General features: G+C 35.5%; 2 protein-coding genes across 2 annotated transcripts; one reads left to right on the top strand and one right to left on the bottom strand.

The window, feature by feature from the left end:
• The first annotated feature begins 11785 nt into the window (after nucleotides 1-11785).
• On the top strand, nucleotides 11786-17972 carry LOC110651009 (stress response protein NST1). The gene is made up of 4 exons (XM_021806187.2): nucleotides 11786-11993; nucleotides 12206-13887; nucleotides 14334-15403; nucleotides 17715-17972. The coding sequence occupies exons 2-4, from the start codon at nucleotides 12382-12384 to the stop codon at nucleotides 17830-17832; spliced, it is 2694 nt and encodes an 897-aa protein (XP_021661879.2). The 5' UTR covers nucleotides 11786-11993; nucleotides 12206-12381; the 3' UTR covers nucleotides 17833-17972.
• Nucleotides 17973-19951: 1979 nt separating this feature from the next.
• LOC110651010 (CBL-interacting protein kinase 2) lies at nucleotides 19952-23118 on the bottom strand. Its single transcript, XM_058144201.1, has 2 exons — nucleotides 22919-23118; nucleotides 19952-21951 (listed from the first exon to the last, which is right to left on the bottom strand). Exon 2 carries the CDS (start codon nucleotides 21516-21518, stop codon nucleotides 20094-20096), a length of 1425 nt encoding a protein of 474 aa, XP_058000184.1. The 5' UTR covers nucleotides 21519-21951; nucleotides 22919-23118; the 3' UTR covers nucleotides 19952-20093.
• Between the last annotated feature and the right edge of the window lie 365 nt (nucleotides 23119-23483).

The following is a 23483-nucleotide window of genomic DNA, read 5'->3' as shown; positions in this document are numbered from 1 at the left end:
ATCTTAAAGCAAAACTACCGGTAAGTTTCCTAGTCAACTAGAGATGAACCTAAGAGAGCACTGTAAGGCAGTTACATTAAGGAGTGGAAGGATTTTATAACAGTCAGAGGAAGTACCAACTGAGAGAACCTCTGATAAATCTGAAAACCAAACAGAGGAGAAAAAGGAAGAAGCTAAGGAGAAGTAAGAAGAGGAAGCAAGGAAGGAAAAGAAGCTACCATAACCATATCAGCCTCCTCTACCCTTTCCTCAAAGATTCCAGAAAGCCAAATTGGATAAGCAGTTTGGGAAGTTTCTAGAAGCTTTGCAGAAACTCTATATAAACATTCCTTTTACAGAAGCACTCTCTCAAATGCCATCTTATGCCAAGTTCTTCAAAGACATTTTATCAAAGAAAAGAAGGCTGGAGGACTATGATACTGTTGCTCTTACGAAGGAATGTAGTGCCATATTGCAGAACAAACTGCCACCAAAACTCAAGGATCCAGAAAGTTTCTTCATACCTTGTCTTATCAGTAACATGAATATAAACAAAGCCCTCTGTGATTTAGGTGCAAGTGTGAGTCTGATGCCTTTGTAAATATGTAAGAAGCTTGATGTGGGGGAACTTAAGGCTACAACAAATTCATTATAACTGGCTAATCGATCTGTGAAATACCCTATGGGCATTCTAGAAAACATCCCTATCAAGGTGGGAAAATTCTTTATCCTAGTTGATTTTGTTGTGCTGGAAATGGAGGAGGATGTCCAAATCCCTATAATCCTGGGAAGACCTTTTTTAGCAACTACTGGAGCTATCATAGACGTTAAGAATAGACTGCTAACTCTCAATGTAGGAGATGAAAAAGTGGAGTTTAACCTGTTCAGTGCAATGAAACACAAACTTGAACCTGATGAATGCTTCAAGGTTGATATAATTGACAAGAAAGTTGAAGAGGAATTCATTAAAGCACACCCTGAAGATCCTTAGGAGCATCCATCATGCACAGCCACACAGCAAAGAAGGAGAACATGGAAATTGCAGCTTGTGTGCAATCCTTGGCAGCTAATCCACCCCTACTATTGGCTTAAGTTTTCGCTATAGAAGAGTTAAAGGAGGAACAACCCAAATGCAAGCTTCAGGAAAACACCAAATAGGTAGAATTGAAACCTCTTCCCTTTACGCTAAGGTACGCATTCCTGGACTCAAATTCTGAATATCCTGTTATTATCAATGCCAGTCTATCTAAAATAGAAAAGGAAAAATTGCTAAGGGTACTTAGGACCCATAGCAAGAGCATAGGGTATAAAATAGAAGATTGAAAGGAATTAATCCTTCCATTTGCATGCATAGGATACCTATGGAAGTAAACAGTAAACCCACTATTGAATATCAAAGGAGACTTAATCCAAACATGAAAGAAGTAGTAAAAAGGAAAATTCTGAAACTATTAGATGCAGATATCATATACCCGATCTCTAATAGCAAATGGGTTAGTCCAGTGCATGTAGTGCCTAAGAAAGATGGGACAACTGTCATTCAAAATGCAAACGATGAACTAATCCCTACTAGGATAGTTACTGTTTAGCGCATGTGCATAGATTATAGAAAATTAAATAGTGCCACCAGAAATGACCATTTTCCTTTTCCTTTCATAGACCAAATGTTGGAAAGATTAGTAAAACATTCCTACTTTTGCTATCTAGATGGGTATTTATGATTCTTCCAAATTCCTATTCACCCAAAAGACCAAGAAAAAACCACATTCACATGCCCTTATGGAACATTTGCATATAGAAGAATGCCCTTTGGTCTTTGTAATGCCCCCGCTACTTTCTAAAGATGCATGATGGTCATTTTTTCTGATCATATTGAAAATATTATGGAGATTTTTATGGATAATTTTTCTGTCTATAGAACTACTTTTGATGATTGCCTAGCTAACTTATTCAAAGTATTGCAAAGATGTGAAGAATCAAATCTGGTCCTAAATTGAGAAAAATTCCACTTCATGATAAGGAAAGGTATAGTTCTGGGACATTTGATATCAGAAAGAGGAATTGAAGTTGATAAGGCAAAAATTGAAATTATTGAAAAGATGTCACCACCAACATCAGTTAAAGGAGTATGAAGCTTTTTGGGACATGCAGGCTTCTACAGAAGATTCATTAAAGATTTTTTCAAAATAGCTATGCCACTTACCAACTTGTTAAGTCAAGATGTTCCCTTTGATTTTGATGAAAATTGCCTTGTCTCCTTCAATAGGATCAAAGAAACCCTTATTTCAACACCAATAATGCAACCACTGGATTGGGAGCTACCATTCGAAGTGATGTGCGATGCAAGTGATTATGCAGTTGGAGCAGTGCTCGGGCAAAGAAAAGATAAAAATCTCCACACCATTTATTACGCCAGTAAGACACTTAACGACGCACAAATCAATTATGCTATCACAGAAAAGGAATTTCTAGCAGTAGTGTTTACAATTGACAAATTCAGATCCTACTTAATTGGGTCAAAAGTCATTGTATTCACAGATCGTGTTTCCATCCGGTACCTTTTGAACAAGAAGGAGGTAAAATCAAGGTTGATTCGATGGATTTTACTCCTGTAAGAATTTGACCTTGAAATTAAGGATAAAAAGGGATCTGAAAATGTAGTAGCTGACCATCTCTCCAGGCTAAAACTAGAATACATAGGGGACATCGAGGATTTGCCAATTGATGATTCATTTCTTGATGAGCAATTACTAGTATTCTCCCAAGCTCCATGGTATGCTGACTTTATTAATTTCCTTGTATGCAGGGTATTGCCTCTAAACATGACTTATTAGCAAAAGAAGAAATTTCTACATGATGTGCGGTTCTACACATGAGAGGAACTTCTGCTGTACAAGAGATGTAATGATGGGCTAATAAGAAAATGCATATCGAAAGAGGAAATAGATAACATTCTGTAACACTGCTATTCATCATTATATGGAGGACACTTTGACACCACAAAAACAGCAGCCAAGTTTTGCAAGCAGGTTTTTACTGGCCATATCTATTTAAGGACGTAACGTCCTTTGTGTTAACTTGTGATTAATGCCAAAGAACGGGAAACATTTCAAGAAGGAATGAGATGCCTCTGTACAGTATACTTGAGATCGAACTGTTTGATGTGTGGGAAATAGACTTCATGGGCCCATTCCCAACTTCCTTTGGAAATAAGTATATCCTAGTTGGTGTCGACTATGTGTCAAAATGGGTAGAAGCAGTAGCCACACCAACAAATGAGGCAAGAGTGATAACGAAATTCCTTAGAAAGAACATCTTCACAAGATTTGGCTCACCAAGAGCGATAATCAGCGATGGAGAAAGTCACTTCTGTAATTAATAATTTGAAAATTTATTGAAGAAATATGGAGTAACTCACAAAGTGGCAACTCCTTACCATCCTCAAACCAGCGGCCAAGTAAAAATTTCAAATCGGGAGCTAAAACATATCCTTGAGAAAACAGTCAATCGCTCAAGGAAAGACTGGTCCTTAAAACTAGATGATGCATTATGGGCATACCACATTGCATATAAAACTCCCATTGGAACAACACCCTACTGCTTGGTCTATGGGAAGGCCTGCCACCTAACTGTCGAACTTGAACACAAAGCCTATTGGGCCATCCAAATATTAAACTATGACCTAAAAGCTGCTAGCGAAAAAAGACTTCTACAACTTAATGAGCTGGAAGAGATCAGACAATACGCCTATATAAAAGCCAGGATCTTCAAGGATAAAACTAAAAGATGGCACAACAGGCACATCTCAAGGAAGGAAATCAAAGAAAGGGATCTTGTCCTGTTGTTTAACTCCCGATTGAAACTCTTTCCAAGGAAGCTAAAATCAAGATGGTCCAAACCTTTTAAGGTAACCCAAGTCTTCTCGCATGGAGTAGTAGAAGTGTGGAGCGAAACCTCAGGTGCATTTAAAGTCAATGGGCAGAGGCTGAAGCCTTACTTTCAGGAAGAACCCATAGAGAAGGGAGTCAATTGCACCTTTGACAACCCTCCGAACAGACTATGAATAATAAAAGCAAAGTCTAGCCAAAGACTATAAACAAGCACTTTTTAGGAGGCAACCTAAAATTTTCTGAATTTTCCTCCTTTCCCTTTCTTATTTTGATTTTTGTTCTATATTCATTCGTGTTTTATTTTGTAGGACCCCCATGATATCAATTCTGGAATAGCAAGGAATTGAAAGCAAAAGAGGAGATGAATCATCAAGTCAAAACCACACAAGAGGAAATTAAACGAAATCGGGGAAGTAATTATACTATTAATTCTTGCATTCATCTCATTTATGTAAATAGAAATGGTCTGAGCACTTGATCTTAAAAAAAAAAAAAAGTTACACGGGCTGTGTAATAATTTACACGCACCATGTAACATTTTGGAGCCCGGGAATAAGGCTACAGGGAGTTACACAAGTCTTCAAGCTAATTTACACGGTCTGTGTATCTTAGTAAAAGTAAAAATTTTCGGACAAAAAATTACACGGGCCTACATATCAAGACTCATGTAGTGATACACAACCCATATATCACATTGCAGATTCGACTCCTCAGGCGTGAAATGCGCGAAGCGAAGGGTCACAACGACCCTTTAAATTCACCTCTCATCCTTAAAACGTTCCCCATGCCAAAACCCTTCCTCTCCACTTCTCCTAGCCTATAAAAACCTCTCAAATCTTCTCTCCCCACACCAAACCCTAGCTTTCCCTCTCCCAAAGTCACAAATGGCACCTACAAAGAGACCAGCAAGAAGAGTGGGCTCTCCCTCTAGACAAGGAAGCAGCTCCTCACCACAATGCCCAAGAACAAGGGTAGCACCACCTCCACCTCCTCCACCACCTCCACTGCAACCCCAACACACACAGAGATTTATGCACTCGGCTTCACACCCAGAAAATAATCTCCATAAAATACATAGATTTTGGGCTACTGGAACAAATAGAGCTACAAAACAAAATCAACGGACTCCTTTACAGCATTGGGTGGATCAAATTCGCCCAACTCTAATTTCCTATCTACCGGTACACCACATTAGAGTTTCTGGAGAGCTTCAAGGCCATTTTATGGCTCACTGATAGGGAGAACAGGGGCAGAATTGAATTTCGGCTCCTTGGTGTCGACCGGGTAATGAATATGGATGAGTTCAATGCCATCTTTGAATTCGATAGTACCAGACACTGAGAGATCCCACAGAACTAAATGGTCTACAACAGTATTGACTTCTGGAGTTCTATAACCCTAAACACAGAGCCTTACAACTCTAGCAAGTCAAAATCTACAAGTATCACCAGCCCTGTTTTGCGTTACATGCACCAATTAGCTGCACACACTATCATGGGCTGCGGTGACAGCTTGGGTGTAGTGAATGCCAACAAACTCTTATTCTTTTGGTGTATGGTCACCGTGCAACGCTACAGCATTGAATTCTTCTTCTGCAACCACCTTCGTCGCTTATCTCACCAGCTTACAGGGCAAATCATGCTTGGTGGCCTTATCACAGCCATCGCTCTCCACTTCGAATTCGTTCCAGGTCGTCACAGGCTGCGCTCTATTACTAGGACCTCAAAGATTGATCAGACCATCTGCGTATCTATGGGGATAGGTCGACAACACCTGCTACCTGATTGACGCTGAAGGGAATGTTATCCCTAGGAGAGAAGAAGCACGATAAGGCCCTGGTGAACCCTCACATGCCCAGGAGGAAGCCTAAGACCCACTCTATCATGAGTCTCCCACTTGAGTGCCTCCATATACACCACCACCTGCAGACCCGGTCCTTACATACCTTCAGCATATGGAGACCATGCTCAATAACAGAATGCAGGCATTCAAGGACAGCCTCCAAGAAGCCCATAACAAGCTGGACATGATACTGGAGAGGCTCGATGAAGACGGACCATCATCACCATCAGAGACCTTTTAGAGTTAGGACTATGGAATAGCTTCTTTATTGTATAATTTCATATACCTTAGTCCTAAACTGCACTCTTAAGTCTGCTTTACTTGGTTTTTGTTCAAACTTTCAAATTCTTAACACATAATATGCTTTCTCATAATTTATGTGCTTATCATTTAATTTTGCATATTGTGTTGACATTGAAGACAATGTCTGCTTTGAGTTTGAGGGTACAAGGTCATTCCATGCATTGCATATCATTACATTGCTTAAAATTATCTATATTATACTTGTGTATCAAAATTCCAAAAAAATTTTGAAAATTTTGAACCTTGAGTTTTTGAAACTTAGAACTATAACTAAAAATTCTAGTGAGCTAATAATTGGACTCCACGGGATAGAAGAATGAACATATCTAGATAGGCAAAAAGGACTTTAATTTGTTATTTGTAAAGAACTTAATCAACTTAATGGAGCTAAACTAGTTAAACCCCTTCATAGCTATTAATTTGTCACATTAAACTTGCAAAATTGAGAGAAAATTTTTGAAATACAAGCAAACCTAAAAATGCCTCACCAGCTCTAGAACATGTCTCTTAGACCTATCAAGGTGAAATCCTAGTATACGTTTGATGAAGAGACGATTAAGGCATTATTTGATATAACTTCACTAAGCCTTAGCCACCCTTAATTAAAATATATATCCCTCGTAGCCAATTTGAAATCTATATTTATCCTTTAGAATTTATTATTTATTCATATTATTTACCTAGCCCCTAGCCTAAACACCTATCCTACCCTTTTGAGGAAACTAAATGCATAAGTAAAAAGTATATTAAGTGCAATAAAAAAATAATATATAAATATGGAGAGAGGATGTAGAACTCAAGAAAGAGTGCAAGTGTGCAATTGAAGTCAAAGAAAAATTTTCCTTTTCAACGTAGCAAAAGCAATGAGTTTGGGGGAGAGGACAAAAAGGAGATAAAAAAAAAAAGAGAGAGAGAGAAGAAGAAGAAGTCCCAAGATAAGTATCATGGAAGCATGCTTGGCACTATAAGAAACCAAAAGCCCTTCCTCTCTATACAAAATCAGTAGAATAAACTTAGTATACTTGATATTTTATGCATACATACTATCCTCATATTTGCATTCTCTAAAAACCTTTCATTAGCAACCAAGTCATTATCCCTTTAGCCCTATTACAACCCTTTTAAAGACCTTTTGATCTTTTAAAATGTGTATACTACATTAGTGGAGATAGAAAATTAAGATATGCCTATGGAGTTAAAATTGAGTCACTTCATCACAATTATCCATAATAGAGGCAAATTTGGGAGAGTAAGTGTTTCTCAAGTTGATCATAACAAAACAGATTATTTATGACTTATTAATAGCCTTGCATAGAGGAATAACTAGTTGAAACACCATGAAGGAAGAGCAAGTTCTAAGCAGGCAGCTATTAAAACCCTTATGCCTTGAAAGAGGGTAATTGGTATGAAGGATTGAAGGAGTTCAATTATGTGCTTATCGAATTATTGGTTATATTCCTAAGTTATCCCCTAAAACATATTTTAAAACAGTTTTTTATTTTGCTTGAGGACAAGCAAAAGTTTGAGTTTGAGAGTATTTGATACACTTGTATTATATAGATTTTTTAAGCACATTTGTATACTATTTCATAGCATATAGGCAAGCAATCTCATGCATAGTCATTCATTTTATTAACTTTTGTGATTTCCATTGACAAACCCTCAATTCATATTTTCTGCATTATTTCAGGTGTTTGGATGAAGTTCCAAGGTAAAGGAGTACAAAAAAAAGCTTGGAAAAACACAAAGGGAAGATGAGTGTTGCTGATACACTTTACACGGGCCGCGTAAGCAAAGACACAGACTCGTGTAACCTGCTGCCAAGGGAAAGCTGAAAGAGACAAGAAAGAAATGCAGTACACGAGCCGTGTACTCAGACCCATGTAAATCATAGAAATCCGTGTAAGTCTCTGCCTGGCTAGGTTTGAAGAATTCTTTGAAGAATAAAAGTACACGGGCCGTGTACTTGGACCCGTGTAACTAGCTGCGCCCCCGTGTCACCTTATGTGACATCATGAGATGCAAATCTTCAGAACTCCAATTAGTTACATGGCCCTGGGCCATGTAGTGATACATGGGCCATATATCGTGCGGCAGCTAGTTTCCTGATTTAATTATAGCTCCAGTCTTTTGCACTCAAAACATACTTTTAATGCCTTAGGGACTTTGAAAACCTAACCCTAGGCCATTTAATATAAATAGAGGCTGTAGATAACAGAAAAAAGGAAGAGAGAAGGAAAATCCCAGAGCCGTATAATCACTTTCTCATAGCCATCTAGAAAAGCAGGACATCAGTATCAAGGAGGAGCCTTCAGCCAAAGTTTCACAATATCAAAGCTGCAAACCCTCTTCGGTTCTTTCATTCTATTTCTTTTAGACGATTTTTATTGTCTTTTACTTCATTTTTATCATGTTTGCTGAACTTACTATGAGTCAGTAATTTTTATATTCTGAATTTAGGAGAGTAATGCTTGTAATCATTATTATGGACAAACATTAAGTTTTGTTTATTGGATTTGAGATTTGTTCCTTAATTTAATTTCTTGTGATCTTAATGAATGCTATGTGTTAGTACCCACTTAGTATTGATTACAGATATTAATTGAAAGACTGAAAGGTGAAGATTAATATTAAAAAATTAAGATTTTGAACCTAGAAAATCTGACTTAGAGATAGACTGATGACCTTTGTGGAGTTCCGAAATTAGTCAAAGATCTTAAAGGATTTTAATTAATTTAATCACCACAAAAGTAGGGTTTAGGTTAATTAAAATACAACTTAGGTGCCTTGAGAGAGGACTTAGGATATCTTAGGATTAATTTTCATCAAGGCAAACGATTCTCAGTCTAGTAAATAGACAGGATTACATTCATAGCAAGATTAAAGTGTGAAATCTTAATTCCAGAATTATTTCAAAATAGACTATCCATTTTAGGTTTATCATATTTTTTTATTCTAGCATTTAAAATAGACAAGTTTCATTCTCTCATTTTATTCGACATCCTAGACAACTAAAATTAGTGTGTAGTTTAGTATTTACTAATTAAATTCCTCACGGGACGATACTCTATACACTACTTTATTACTTATTCGCGATCCGTGCACTTGCGGGGTTGTAAAACTAGCAAACAGGGCACTGGTCAAATTATCGCGAATGAAGATACCTATGTGAAGCCGATACTACCAGGAGTTAGAATAAAATTTTTATGAAATTAAATAAGCTCATTTAACGCTTGAAAAAATCATTGTGAAGTCCGTGGGACTCAACAGATTTTCGGTGTCAAAAAATTTTGAAATTTATATTGTCATAAAACTCTTGCTGAGTAGAGCGTGCCGGTGGTCTTGAATTTTTGATCCAAAGGTCGAATCGCCGAAAATCTAGCCGAAAAGCTTGGAAAACCTGAAATTTCTCTCCTCCATATCTCACTCATTCGACCACCAAATATTACAAAATAAATATGAAAAGAAAGCTCTTAGAATAAGCTTTCCAACGCCACCTGAATCGCCTTGATCGAACGTTGAATGAAACTGAAATCGCGCCTAAAATTTGGGCCACCGACGTGTGCATTTTAGGGGGAAATTCCTCCATTACAAACTGTCTATATGAAAATTTTAATCAATTATCTAAATCTCCAAGTAATCAAGAAGAATTGTTTCTCAATAGATAAAACACAAAAATGATATCCAAGTAATTGAATGAAAATACTTAAACATTCTAAAAATAAATATAAATTCAAATTTAGTCTTCACATGGTAAACTTTTCATTTTTATCCAATAATATGTTTTTCAATATATTATGTTTTTCATAATACACAAATTAATTAATTAGTTTCATTAAAATAAAATGACTAAATAATAGTATTTATCAAAATGTAAGGATCAACTAATTATTTTCTTTAAAATATAAATATTAGATAATAGTTTGATTAGCATTGACCAATAAAAAATTTAATAAAATGACTAAATAGTTTAATGAAATTAAAATGTAAGAAATAAACAGTATATTTTCCTTTTTATCATATATTTAGTAAATTTTTATAATATTGACAGTCTTAATTTTTTTTAAATTAATCATATTTCATTGTGAAAATTTTTAAATATATAACACTGATTTTTTTAAAATATATAAAAAATGAGTATAATTAATTAATTAATTAATTTTATATACAACATTAATCTAGTGTTGAAGTTAAAAATTTTATTTAATAGATCATTTATTTAATTAGTATATATAGATATGTAATTAATCAATTACAATTAAAATTTGAAATGGTTTTATAAAAAATAAATTTCAAAAATTCAATTTTAATAATCTTGACATTTTTTATTATCTTAAAACAATAATTACAAATTAATAACATTTATCTTCTTATGCATGCTAGCTAATAATAACACAAAATATTTTTATGCATAGCTCATATTTTTTTATTATTTAAAATATGAAAATCAAAATTTTACAAATAAAAATCATTTAGTTATTTTTTTAAATAAATTATATAATTACTTCAACAATTATATATATATTAATTTAAAATATAAAATTGACTTTGATTTTATATTTTTATTAATTTTAATAAAAAAAATTATTTAAAATTAATAAAATAATTTTTATGTAAATATTTCAAAATATTTTTTATAAAGTTGATTACATTAATTAACAACAGTCAATAGTACATAACTATACTGATCCTTTCAAAAAACACTTTTGACGCTATCCTGATTTTATATAACAAATAATCTCAAAAAAAAAAAATAAAAAAAAATAAAAGGTGAAATTTTTGAAAATTTGTTTTGAATGCAACCATCGTGGTATAATTATTATTATTATTATTATTTTGAATTGATATTTTGACTGCTTCCATCTCATTAATTGTTGCAATTAGTGAAAACTAAGTCATAATCATGAAGTCATCCTATAAGACTAAAATAATCCCCATTTATCCATAATTTATTATGTTATAGTATACAGCTTTATGATATTCTAATTTAATGAAAATAAAATATTCTCTTAAGTGATAATCATATAATTATATTTTTAAGTTTATAAATATATATGCAATATTAATTTAAATTTCAATTTTTAAACAATAACTTCATGAATTCATATTATTTTTAAAGACATCATTATTAAATGAATACTATAGATTAATATTTGGATTATTTATTTATAGTATATAACTTTTTATAGAAATATATTAATCCTTGAAATAATATTTTTTTTTGGTAGGAGGATTGAGTATAAAAAAGATTAAAATATAAATGAATCAAATTTATTTTTTAAAAATAAAAATAAATTGCAAACATAAATAAAATTAAGAGCCGACTTATATGCAATATTAATTTAAAATATAATTTTTTTAAACAATAATTTCATCCATTCATATTTTTTAAAGATATTATTATTAAAGGAATATTATAGATTAATGATTTGATTAATTATAATATATAACTTTTATAGAAATATATTAATTCATGAAATAATAAATATTTATAATTTTTTTTATAGGAGGATTGGTTGGGTGGATTTGAATCTGTGTCATGTGAATTATATATATATATTTAATTTATAAATTAATTAATGTATTTAATATTTAATTATAAATATTATATATATCATAATTAATTATAAGTTATAAAATATTTAATAATGTAGGCAAATGTATTAAAGGCTAGTAAGAAAAAGTGGCGTGGAATTAGTAATAACGCAGGCCGGTCCAAGAGCTTCCGGTTTAACGATTGCTTATAAAATTAATTTTATTTACATTCCCTCATTTTCTTCTCCATCTCTCTTATCTTTTTTCACAATCCCTCTCTCACATATTCTCACAGTTTCTTCGCTGGTAAGAACGGACGAACGAGCCACGCCCACAGCCTTCAACCAGAATCCGTCGCAGGACCCGACTCGCAGCCCTAATTACTTTTCGCTCTCATTTTTTTCGATATTTCAATAAATACCAATCGCCATGGACTCGCAATCTGTAAGTCTTCAAATCTCCCTCGCATTTGTCCCGGCTACGGACGGCACCGTTTTGTTCAAACCCTAAATCTTATCCGTTTCTTGAGTTTGGTCGTTTCTGATTAATCTCTATCAATTATTGAAGCGATAATGTTGGTTTAGTTATTTGTCTCTTTCTAATTTTCTTGACGGATTCAATGAATTTATTTTTTACCCTTTTTCAAATGCTGTTAGGGTTCATGAAGCTTTGTGGAATAGCTCTGGATTCATATTCGATCCGACGGCAAGTTAGTAATTAGGGTTTTCAATTGAAGCATTGTTTTGAGGGGTGGAATTTTGAATTCCGATTTCTAGGGTTTTTTTTTTGTTCGGTTTCAACACGGGGAAGATAGGTGTGGGTTAAGAGGATAATGTGTATACTCTGTGTGATCCAGAAGTGGTCTCGCCGGGTTGCTACCATGCTACCTTGGTTAGTTATTCCTCTTATAGGATTGTGGGCTCTCTCACAGCTTCTGCCACCTGCTTTTCGATTTGAGATCACCTCACCCAGGCTCGCTTGTGTTTTTGTGCTTTTGGTCACTCTTTTTTGGTATGAAATTTTGATGCCTCAGCTCTCTGCTTGGCGTGTGCGTAGAAATGCACGATTGAGGGAGAGAAAAAGGTCTGAAGCTATTGAATTGCAGAAGCTTCGAAAGACTGCTACAAGGAGGTGCAGAAACTGCTTGACACCGTATAGGGATCAGAATCCTGGGGGTGGTAGATTTATGTGTTCTTATTGTGGCCATATTTCCAAGAGGCCAGTTTTAGACTTGCCTGTACCTCCTGGATTGGGAATGTCTAATTCTGGGATTATCAAGGATCTGGTTGGCAAGGGTGGAAAGATACTGAATGGCAAGGCATGGTCTGACAATGGATGGATATGCAGTCAGGATTGGTTAGAAAATGGCAATTGGGTTGCTGGGTCTATTGCCGGGAAATCTAATTATTGGCGGAAGAATGGGAGTGGGTATTTCGGAGGTGATGAGAATTGTTTGGCTGAGAAATCTTATTCAGGTGTTGTAGTGTTTGCATGCCAGCTCTTGACTTCTTTTTTCTTGAGCATTAGGTGGATTTGGAGAAAGATTTTTAGAATTAGTTCATCGAAGGAGGATTCTTCTTCTGATGCAGATCATAGGGGCATGTTGACTAAAAGGGGTGAAAATGGGTCAAACTATCATGAGAGTAAAGGAGAAAAAGCACGCAGAAAAGCTGAAGAAAGAAGACAGGCTAGGTTAGAGAAGGAGCTTTTGGAGGAGGAAGAAAGAAAGCAAAGGGAGGAGGTTGCAAGATTGGTAGAGGAACGGAGGAGGCTTAGGGATGAGAAAATGGAGGCTGAAAAAGATCGAACCAAATCTTCACAGCCTACCAGGGATAAAGATAGTAAGAAGGAAGCAGAGAAGAGGCGTCAGGAAAGAAGGAGAGAAAAAGACAAGGGATCGAGTAAGAGTAATTCTGATACTGAAGAGTTGGAAAAGAAAGCAGGTAAGGAAAGTGAACGGAAGCGGGACTACGAGAAGAAGAATGAAATTGACCGTCATGAACACCAAAAATCCGGGACAGACAATGTGAAAGGCCAGAGTACTGAATCAGGACATGGGTTAAAGCATTCATTTGCAAGCAATTATAGCCGAGGAAATGCCGGAACTAGGTATCTGGATCGAATGAGGGGTACATTTTTGTCTTCTTCTAGAGCTTTTACAGGAAGTGGTTTCTTTGGAAAGACTGCTAATACTCCTGCGAATGTTACAAAAGAAAATAAGTTAAACAGTTCTGTAGATCATAGCCATACTTCTGCCCATAGGAGGGATATCCGTCCACCTGAGCGTGTAGCTGGGAATTTAAGTATGAATGGAGATGATAAGAATGTAAACCGTCCTGTAAGTTGTCTTGCTGTTTATCTCATTTTAATTTTTTAGGATGTTTACTGGTGGCCTGAGTAAGGTATGCTGAAATCACCTTATCATTCTCTGTTCAGTTTGTCCTCATGATGTGCTTGTGTCTTGATATGGCCAATTTCTAAAGGAATTTTGAAAGAATGTACTGTTTAGCAATTATGATAAATTGACATTTGAGTTGATTTTGCATAGTTTTGATATATAGCAGATTGTTATTGAAAAATTTCTTCCATTATGGTTAGTTGCCCATGCTTTTTGGGAACTGACTGTGAGTGCGTATATACTTTGATTAGTAAGTCCATAGTCTCATATGGCGTTGTGCTTGAGTTTCATGAGTTTTATTTTTTTTTTTTTTTTACAATACCGGTGTACCTTTGCACTGCATTTGGAAGAAAATCTATATTAAATTGTTGACCGTTTCATGGCAGGTGCTCTCGGATACACCGGCAAGGACAACACCTAAAAAATCATGGCAACAATTATTTACACGCACATCATCGATGACTTCATCCTCTAACTCAAATGTCATTAGTAGGCCTAATTTGAAGCCCCAAGCAGAAATTCAAAGCCCACAGTTACATGGGCAATCATCATCATTACAACCTTTTGATAATCCAATCAATTTTGGGCTGCCATCGCCATTTACTCTCTCAACATATCCAAATGTATCCAGTAGCACTAGTTTAGGCTTCTCATCTCCCATTGAACCCATTTTTCCTCGTGTTGTTGAAGGGCCCCATGACTTTATGCCTAAGGAACCTGAGCTTTTTGAAGATCCATGTTATGTTTCTGATCCAATATCATTACTTGGGCCTGTGTCAGAATCACTTGATAATTTTCAGTTGGATGTGGGGACTGGTTTTGCATCAGACATAGGATTGGAAAGGCCTCATGCATTGAAGAACACATCTGCATCTCCTGAAGCGAACAAGCCATCTCCAATTGAGTCTCCATTGTCACGACTGCGAATTGCTGATGAAAAGCATAATGGTTCTAACTGGTTTTCAAATACTCCTAAGGCTCAAGATTCACACACTCTGCCTGTGGATGATGTGCATGTGAATGAGAAGGGAACATGGCAAATGTGGAACAGTTCTCCTCTTGTTCAGGATGGTTTAGGTTTGGTAGGTGGTCCAGGAAGCTGGCTGTTACCTCCAGATCGATGCAGATCAAACCAGGAAGATGTCTTGCCGTCTTCATCTCAGAAAACTATGGCTTCTCTTTTTTCAAAAGATGACCAAGTCCTTTCTGGTACTCATTCTCCACAGAAGGTTTTTCTTCGCAATGGCCAGAATGGTGGGGCATTTAGTCCAGTCACTTGTTCAAGCGATAATGATCCATGGTTACAGAATGCTTTTTTCCCTCCATTAGAGGGTGATAGTCATTTCTCTCTGAAACCTCTGGAGGAGAATGCTCGGAATGAAATAATTTACTGGAGTCCTACAGACACTGCAACCAACCATTCTTTTAAGCTTTCTCCAGCTAATTGTTGGTCCAAGTGAGTGCATCACCCTATGAATACCTCTTGTCACATTTCTTACCTGTAGTATTGTTTTTGCACATGGGAAAATGAGAAAACTTGCATCTGTTTGCCATTGATGAAAGATTTAGAGATCAATCAAAGATCCATTCAGATAACTTTAATGAGATGGGTCTGATTTTTGTGCTTACTTAATGCATTATGGTAATTCCAAATTCTACAGATGAAAGATAAGAGAAATATTTTAATTATCATTTGCTGGCAATTCTTTAGGCATCCTATTATTTGACTCAAATATATCAATCTTTGTACTTCCCCTCATTTCTTCCCAAGCACTTCATCCAATTCTCTTGCCAACTTTTAGTTAACCATCCTGTCCTATCCATCATGTCAATGAATGCTTATGTGCTCACACTTCAACGGTTCTTTTTATGCCAAAAATCTTTTTATGCTTAGTAATGTTCTAGAATTTTGTAATGCACATATTTTTTTGTCGCCTTTGTTGTTCTGGATTGTAGTAGGAGTGGAACCCTGAACCAGTGTTTCATGTTGAATTTTTCACCCTGTGCATGTGGGTTTGACTTTACTGGGTTGGACAGCTCGTCACTTGACATGCACACGCCCTTTTGTATGTATGTTATCATTAGCTGTTGTGACTAACATTACCTTGTGTGTGTGTGTTTTGTGTTTTGTGTTTTTTGGGGGGTGGGTGTTGTTCATCAAGGGTGCTGCCTTTCACTTAAATAGTTCGTGCTGAAGGTTCCATTTTGGATGCTTGTTTGCAGTTTCCATAGACATGTAGATGCTCTTTCTTTTTCCTTTCATACCTTCATTTTATCTCCTTTTGCAGTGATTCTCAACATTAATACAATCAAAACAATTTTTATGTGCTTGATAAGGATTTGGATTCATTTACTAAGTGATCTAAATCTATTAGGATCTTGTAGTCATATTTATTTAGCGTATGCTAGGAGAGTGTTTATGAACTGTCTACACTTGTGAAGCTATGAATTGCACTTATAATCATGAACCATTTCAATTTTGGCCCTTGGATATTGTGTTGCCCAAGAATTCGAAATGTAGTATGTGAGTATGATGTGAAAACATGATGAGCCTAATGCCAGTAGTCGACTACTGGCTGAAAACATAAGTATTGGCTTGAATTAGTAAAATCCCTTGTATTGGAAAGGATACTGATTTGGTGGTGTGCATGCTCTTACCGTGCACATGATTTTCCACCTCTGGACTAGTATCTTTCAATTGATCCAATGGCTAAAAACTCATCCACACAGTAAGCACGTGTACTGAATTGTTTTTCTAGTCAAGTACACCATTCTTGCATATTAAAAAGCCCAGAAAGGGACAAAGTTCTATTCAGTTGATTGTCAGACCCAGTTCCTTTTAAATTGGAACATTCTGTAATATGAGTACTCCGTCTCCAACAGTTCAGGCTGTCATTATTTGCCAGATAGAAAAAAAAAAAAAAGAAACTGTTTCTTGATAGAATATCAATTGAATCTGTTGAATAATCTTCTAGTGCTTTCTTTATGAAACTGTTTTAGAAATTTTGGGTCCATTTCCTCCCTTGGACATATGTTAATTATTTTTGAAGTTATAGTTGTATATTTAACATTCAAATTCTTGATTTTGACAAGTTTTCATCCTTTGTTATCAAGTTGGATGTTCAAATACAAGTTGTTATTGAGAATGAGTGCATGTTTGGGGTTATGTGAATTTATGCATATGATCTTGTTTTGAAATTATTACCAATATGCTTCTTTGATCACTGTTCTATTTAATCTGGCACCGAGTATGGTAAACACAGATGTAGTGACCATATGTATACCTTTCAACCCACCATTGAAAACATGTGCTCACACCCTCACGGCCACATATAGGGGGTGAAGGAGGTGTTGATGCATTTGACACTGAAGTTAAATGCAACAGAAATAAAAAAGAAAAAAAAAAAGAAAAGCATTTTTTTTTTTTTAACATTCTGAACTTGCTGCCATCAAGATTTTTAGGTTGATGCTTTAGCTGATCTCGGTTGCAGAATGCCAGTGATCTTCTGTTTAATGATTGTATTGACCTTGTCAAATCTGGTAGGGGGTCAAGTTATGCTGATCTTTTCCAACCTCCCTTGTCCTCCCCCCTTTGCCCCCCCCTTCTTTTTTTTTTCGTTGCTTCATTTCTGGCGCTGTATGATTTGTGTCCTTATCTGCTGATGCATCTCTCTTAGGCGATATTGCTGACTTGTATTAATTGATTTCTTGTTTAGGAGTTGGTTATGGTAATATGATTTCTGATTTCCTTCTCTTTTCTTTGGCAGGAAGGATTGGACTGTGCAAAGTTCAGGAGAAGGTGTTGGGAAGCAACCTGTCACTAGGCCCAATATTGGGGGTTTATTCCCAAGCCCAGATGTACAGTCGCTTTGGTCATTTGATTAAAAAAAAAAATGATAACATTATGAGGGACTTAAGTACACCTCCTGTCCAGAAGAGGCAAACTTCCTCTTTTGTAGGAGAGCTTAGAAAACTGGACGGGATTGTATCCTCCTCTTCTTTATAAGGGAGATTGATTTTACTAACGTTAGCATGGATAGGACTACATGTGTCATGCATTCACTTGTGCATCAGGTAACATCTAGGTTTCATAAAATTCCAAACCGTTTAACTTATTGTGCCGCTTGGGGGAGGGGGTGTCCCCGTTTTGAGGAAAAATTGTTCTTCAGAGAATGAGCTATTCCTCCTCTTGAGTAGCTCATTCAGATGTTTAGTGAAATTACTAACAGATGTTAATGATGGTCGGGTAGGTTTTCGCATTTCCATGACTGGGGGACTCCCCCTCCTGCCCAATTAAAATACTATTGAAAGAGTTCTGGATGTTATGGGTACTTTCGCTTGTGCAAAGCTGGAAGTAATTTTCTAAAAAGTTTTGGGTCGATATTTCTCATGAAAAGGATTGAAAATTTAATTTTTCAAAATTTGATTGAGATTTAAAAAATGATTTTAAGTTGTTTTTTCTAATAAAAGTTTTGTTGTTAAGTACTTTTTGAAACAAGAATAATAATTTTCTAATACTAAGATTATATAATAGTTTTTTATAATTAAAATTAACTAATTATTTTAAAAAATATGATTTATAATAATAATAATAAATTATAAGTAAAAAAAAGTGTTTGTTATTATTGTTTTGTGAATGTGTTTTTTATATTTTCTTTCATTATTTAAAAATTATTGCATTTCAAAATAGAAAAAAAATAATAATAAAAAAACAGAATTATTTTTTCACAAGTGAATAATATTTTCGTCCTTGATAGACTAGCGCAGCGGGAAGTTGCGATTTTTAAGGTTTCGTGATAGCCATTTCTTGCTTGCGCTGATTTCGGAGGATGTTAATCAGTTTTTCCATGGGGAAAAATTCTTTCGGGAACCGTGGGGCATTGACTGAACCAAATACAGGATTTGGTTGTACATACAAGTTACTGGCTACTTGCCCGATAGAAGTATTGATGAGCATGGTGAAGTTAGATGATGAGTTGCCTGTGGGCTCAGAAGTTTAATTGCTCCATAATTATCCATTGAAGAGTAAAGACCAATATCGGAGCTTATTAGAAGATATTTTAGCCATAATTTAAAAAAAAAATAATAATAATCATGGCAATGAAAAAGGAAAAGGAAAAGGGGACAAAAAATCATTTGAAATTCACAATGCTATTGCTGCGCTTTTGTTTTGGTAGAAAACCAGTCGTTGGGATTCCCTGTGCTGATTCAGAAAGGGCACGAAAATTGGCTGCTTTTGTTTGCATTAGAAACAACAAGAGTGTTTGTAAATGAAACTTTCTTTAATAGTCTTCACCAAACCCTTGTCACAAATTTTCCTCTGAAAAATTTCGGTTAAGGAATAGAGTACGTGTCCACTTTGATTGATATTGATATTTATAGCAGTGATGGTTGTTGGTTTTCCAAGCTCAAGCATGAAATTAATTACAACAATTTTCGTCAGTATCCATCCTGCTCCCATTTCCACTCGATCTTTTGATGTTTGAAAGATTTTTCTCAGACATGGCAATTGGCAAGTGGTTGGTTACTTGTGGAGGACTTTAACTGCTCCATCTCCTTCTTCCGATTGATGTTTCCTTTTCATTACTTTGTCTCTTTCGAATGATTTAATTGGCTTTCCACGCGATGATGCTTTAATTTCTCTTATTTATTGCTAACTTTCATTGATTAATTACATTCAATATTTGGTCAAGGGATGAATCGGAATTGAATCAGTTGGACATGCTCTAGTCAATTTCAGTTTCTAGCTGAATCCAAAATTGGATATACCTTTGGTTAACAATCTTTTAGCCACCCAAAACCAACGAGAAAAATGCCTTCCAAAGATAACAACAAACAACCAAACTCTCGACAAACCTTTTGATACCGTAAGGAATAGAACAATCCCTGCAGCTAACGTTTGCCAACCTTGCTGCTAATTTGATTATCGCAAATTACAAATGAAAAAGATGAAGCTAAACGGAAAATTTGCACATTTTGGTGATTAGCTGATCAAGCAGTGATATGATTAAATACAGCCAATATATATATACACATCATGAAGCATCCACCCATTTATACTGATAAGTTGTATACTGTCACAAGGATTAAATTCTCCTTGACAAAGAGGCCAAGGATACACAAATTAATTGCGAGAGAATATTTATTTAGGTTGTATTATGAGATGAAGCAGCCTCCAATGCATATGCTTGAGAAGGCTGTAGCTCCTGTTGCTCTCCTTGTTTTAATATTTGCTGTTGCTGATGCTGCTGCTGTTCTCCTTGCCATGTCCAAACAATGTCCTTGAGTGCAGGTCTAATCTCTTGTTTTAGTACTGTCTGATACTCCAGTGTATCTCCACTGGACTTCTTCATTTCCACCAAATGAAAACAAGGAGTGATCTCAAAGATTTCTGCATCAATGCCCAGTGCTCCTTTCCTGCCTTCCTTTGAACCTTCAAATTTCAACAAGCCTGCATCCTTCTTCTTTATTTTCAGCTTCAGACGGTTAGCAATGTCTTCAAGCTTTGAGATGATGATTACGGAAGGCTTGTTGGAAGTAAACCGCACCTCTTTCTTTTTCTCCTTTTCCTCAAACAAGCCAGACAAGTCGAAGCCTGCAGAATAGGAGATGATATCAAATGCATTCAAGTTACAAGGTTTTGCCAATTCTTGCTTGGATTCTGTAACAGCACAGCTACTCTCGTCCACATTAAACACAGCATCGCAATCCAGATAAGCTGGTTCTTTTGTGTCTGTCTCAATGATTAGGGATTGAGGTTCTAACCCCTTACGAAACCAGGAGTTTTCCATTATTTTGGCCATGGATATCCTTGAGCTAGGGTTTGGATCCAGGATCTTTGATAGAAGCTTGCGTACTTCAGGTGCAAACCAATTAGGGAATTTAAATTCTGCCTTTCCAATCTTCCTATACATCTCCATCAGATTTGTATCATGGAATGGCAGATAGCCAGCCAATAGAACATATAAGATCACCCCACATGACCAAATATCAGCTTTGGATCCATCATAACCCTTTCTGTTTATCACTTCTGGAGCAACATAAGCAGGGGTCCCACAGGTAGTATGAAGTAATCCATCCTGTCGCTTACATTCTGCAAGGGCACTTAAACCAAAATCCGAAACCTTTAGATTCCCATTCTCATCCAAGAGTAGGTTTTCTGGTTTCAAATCACGATGAGATACTCCTCTACTGTGGCAATAATCAACTGCACTGATCAACTGTTGAAAATATTTTCTTGCAACATCCTCCTTGAGCTTCCCCTTAGCTACTTTGTTGAAAAGCTCACCGCCTTTAATATATTCCATGACAAAGTAAATCTTGGTTTTGGTAGCCATAACCTCATAAAGTTCTACAATATTTGGATGTCTAACCAGTCTCATAACCGAAATTTCTCGCTTAATCTGCTCCATCATTCCAACCTTCAGTATCTTCTCTTTGTCAATTATCTTGATGGCTACACTATTTCCAGTTCGAAGATTCCTTGCATGGTGCACTCTGGCAAAGGTTCCCTGGCCTAGCAATCTGCCTATCTCATACTTCTGCATCAACACATGCCCTTTGTTTTCCATTTCGAGCTACAATATTTGAACAAAATAAAGCTACTATACTTGCTAAGGCAATATGACTGATATAGTTATTTATGGAATTGCTCTCAATAGCCTAAAAGCTCAACCATCTTCACAAACATCGTACTTTGACAAGATATGAGCTCCTGTATCTCTTGTCACACCAAGCATTTGAGCACAATGAAACGGGCAGTGAGTTAAATGGTCAGCCTCATAAAGGATATACAAAGGTAGCCCACCACATGGAGCTATGATCTTGTCAACTTCAGAGGAAGAAATTCCGCATTTTAACATCTTTCAGCATTCCCTATTTTTTGTGATTGACTAGATAATTCTGATGAAGATGGAAAAGAATGAATTGCGAACCTTTAGGCAGATAGCTAATGAAACAGATCAGATGCAGGCCAAAGTTTCAACGAATGTAAGAGATGTTCACCTGAATGGAAGAGGGATTAAAAAAAAACATTTATTATTAATAGAAGTCCAAGTACATACACTTTCAACAAGAGACAAAAAATGCATAAATCTACAACTCACTTCCATTGTTCACTGAAATTAAAGCAAAGGCTGGAGATAAAATGAAAATCTCGCAGCAGCTAAGACACAAACAGAACTCTTCCACACAGGTAACTAAGAGAAGTTTTGGGCATATAAACCTGGGACAAAGAGCAGAATTTTGAACAGCATAGGAGAAAAAACTCTTATTATAACATTAAAAATTAAAATGACATACACGGGAGCAGTTTAACTTATTATCACTACGAGTTCAGAATTCCATGTAAATTTACAGAATTCTGGACTACCATCAGCAAAAGAAAAGATGAAATCGATATGAAGGTCCTAACAAGGATATTCCGTAAAATTACACAATCTACAAGAATATGGCAATTTCACAAAAATTGGAAATTGATAGTAAATTAAGATACCAAAAAATAATCAGCGAAACTTTTATTTGCTACTAAGAAGGAAAGTTTACAACCTATAATTGCACTATAATTAAAGGGGAAATAATTGCTTAGATTTTCCATTTCTTGAATTCCTGTAATCAATTTCTCAAAATCAAGACATGTATCACAATTACATTTCACAAAAAACATATCTGCATCCAAAAATAATCAAAGATGAACATGAAATTTTTTTTTTTGAAAAAAAAAAAAAGAAAAAACAACGTCCAGAAAGAAAAATCTGAAATGGGATTTACAGAAATTTGTTATATTCAGTTCAAGAAGAAATTACAGAATTATAAACCAATTATAACCTCTAAAGTAAGAGGTTAAAAATTGAAGACAAAGGGTTGCTACAGAAAAAGAAACCATGCAATATAAACAAATAAATTAAAAAAGAAATTCCAATGGAAATCAGCAACACACAAACTGGAAAAAAAGGGGAAATTTTTTATTTACCCATGAACGGTGGTGCAGGAAGTTTCCGAAGAAAGAGAGAACGAGAGGAGGATGTGATATAAAGGCGAAGGTTTCAACTTTCAACCCTGAAGAAGGCTAAAAACCCGGGGGCCTCACATCGCATCGTCCTTCTTATACCTGGAGAGAGAGAGAGAGAGAGAGAGAGAGAGAGGGCCTCCACCCTGGGCTGCAACTCGTCTCCACGAACAACTATGATTAATTTAATTAATATGAAATTTTTATTTGTGAATTTACTAAAATGCCACAACTCGTTTTGCCATGGAGCTCTCAATTGCCGCCCTGTCATTCATTTTTCCACCTAACGATGCGTAGCATTTGCATTAGCTTTGTTGAATATTCCTTTTGGTCAATTTTGAGTATATTTTTTAAATTATTTATGATAATTAATATATGTATAATTTGATTTAAAATATTAGCTAATTACAAATTAAAAAAATAGAGAAAACGAAAACAAAAGCAACGGTTTCTTCGTTGGAAAGTTAACAAAAGCAGTCATATTTTTTCGATAAAAGTTAAAAAATATATATATATTTTTCAAATTTTT

This window comes from Hevea brasiliensis, chromosome 3, assembly GCF_030052815.1.
Source record: "Hevea brasiliensis isolate MT/VB/25A 57/8 chromosome 3, ASM3005281v1, whole genome shotgun sequence".
Classification (NCBI taxonomy): Eukaryota; Viridiplantae; Streptophyta; class Magnoliopsida; order Malpighiales; family Euphorbiaceae; genus Hevea; species Hevea brasiliensis.
This window is presented reverse-complemented; position numbering and strand designations above follow the sequence as displayed.

Coding starts and splice junctions, on each gene's coding strand:
- LOC110651009 (XM_021806187.2), top strand. CDS start 12,382: ATGTGTATACTCTGTGTGATCCAGAAGTGGTCTCGCCGGGTTGCTACC. Junction 13,888..14,333: donor ATAAGAATGTAAACCGTCCT/GTAAGTTGTCTT, acceptor GTTTCATGGCAG/GTGCTCTCGGATACACCGGC. Junction 15,404..17,714: donor CCAGCTAATTGTTGGTCCAA/GTGAGTGCATCA, acceptor TTTCTTTGGCAG/GAAGGATTGGACTGTGCAAA.
- LOC110651010 (XM_058144201.1), bottom strand. CDS start 21,518: ATGGAAAACAAAGGGCATGTGTTGATGCAGAAGTATGAGATAGGCAGA.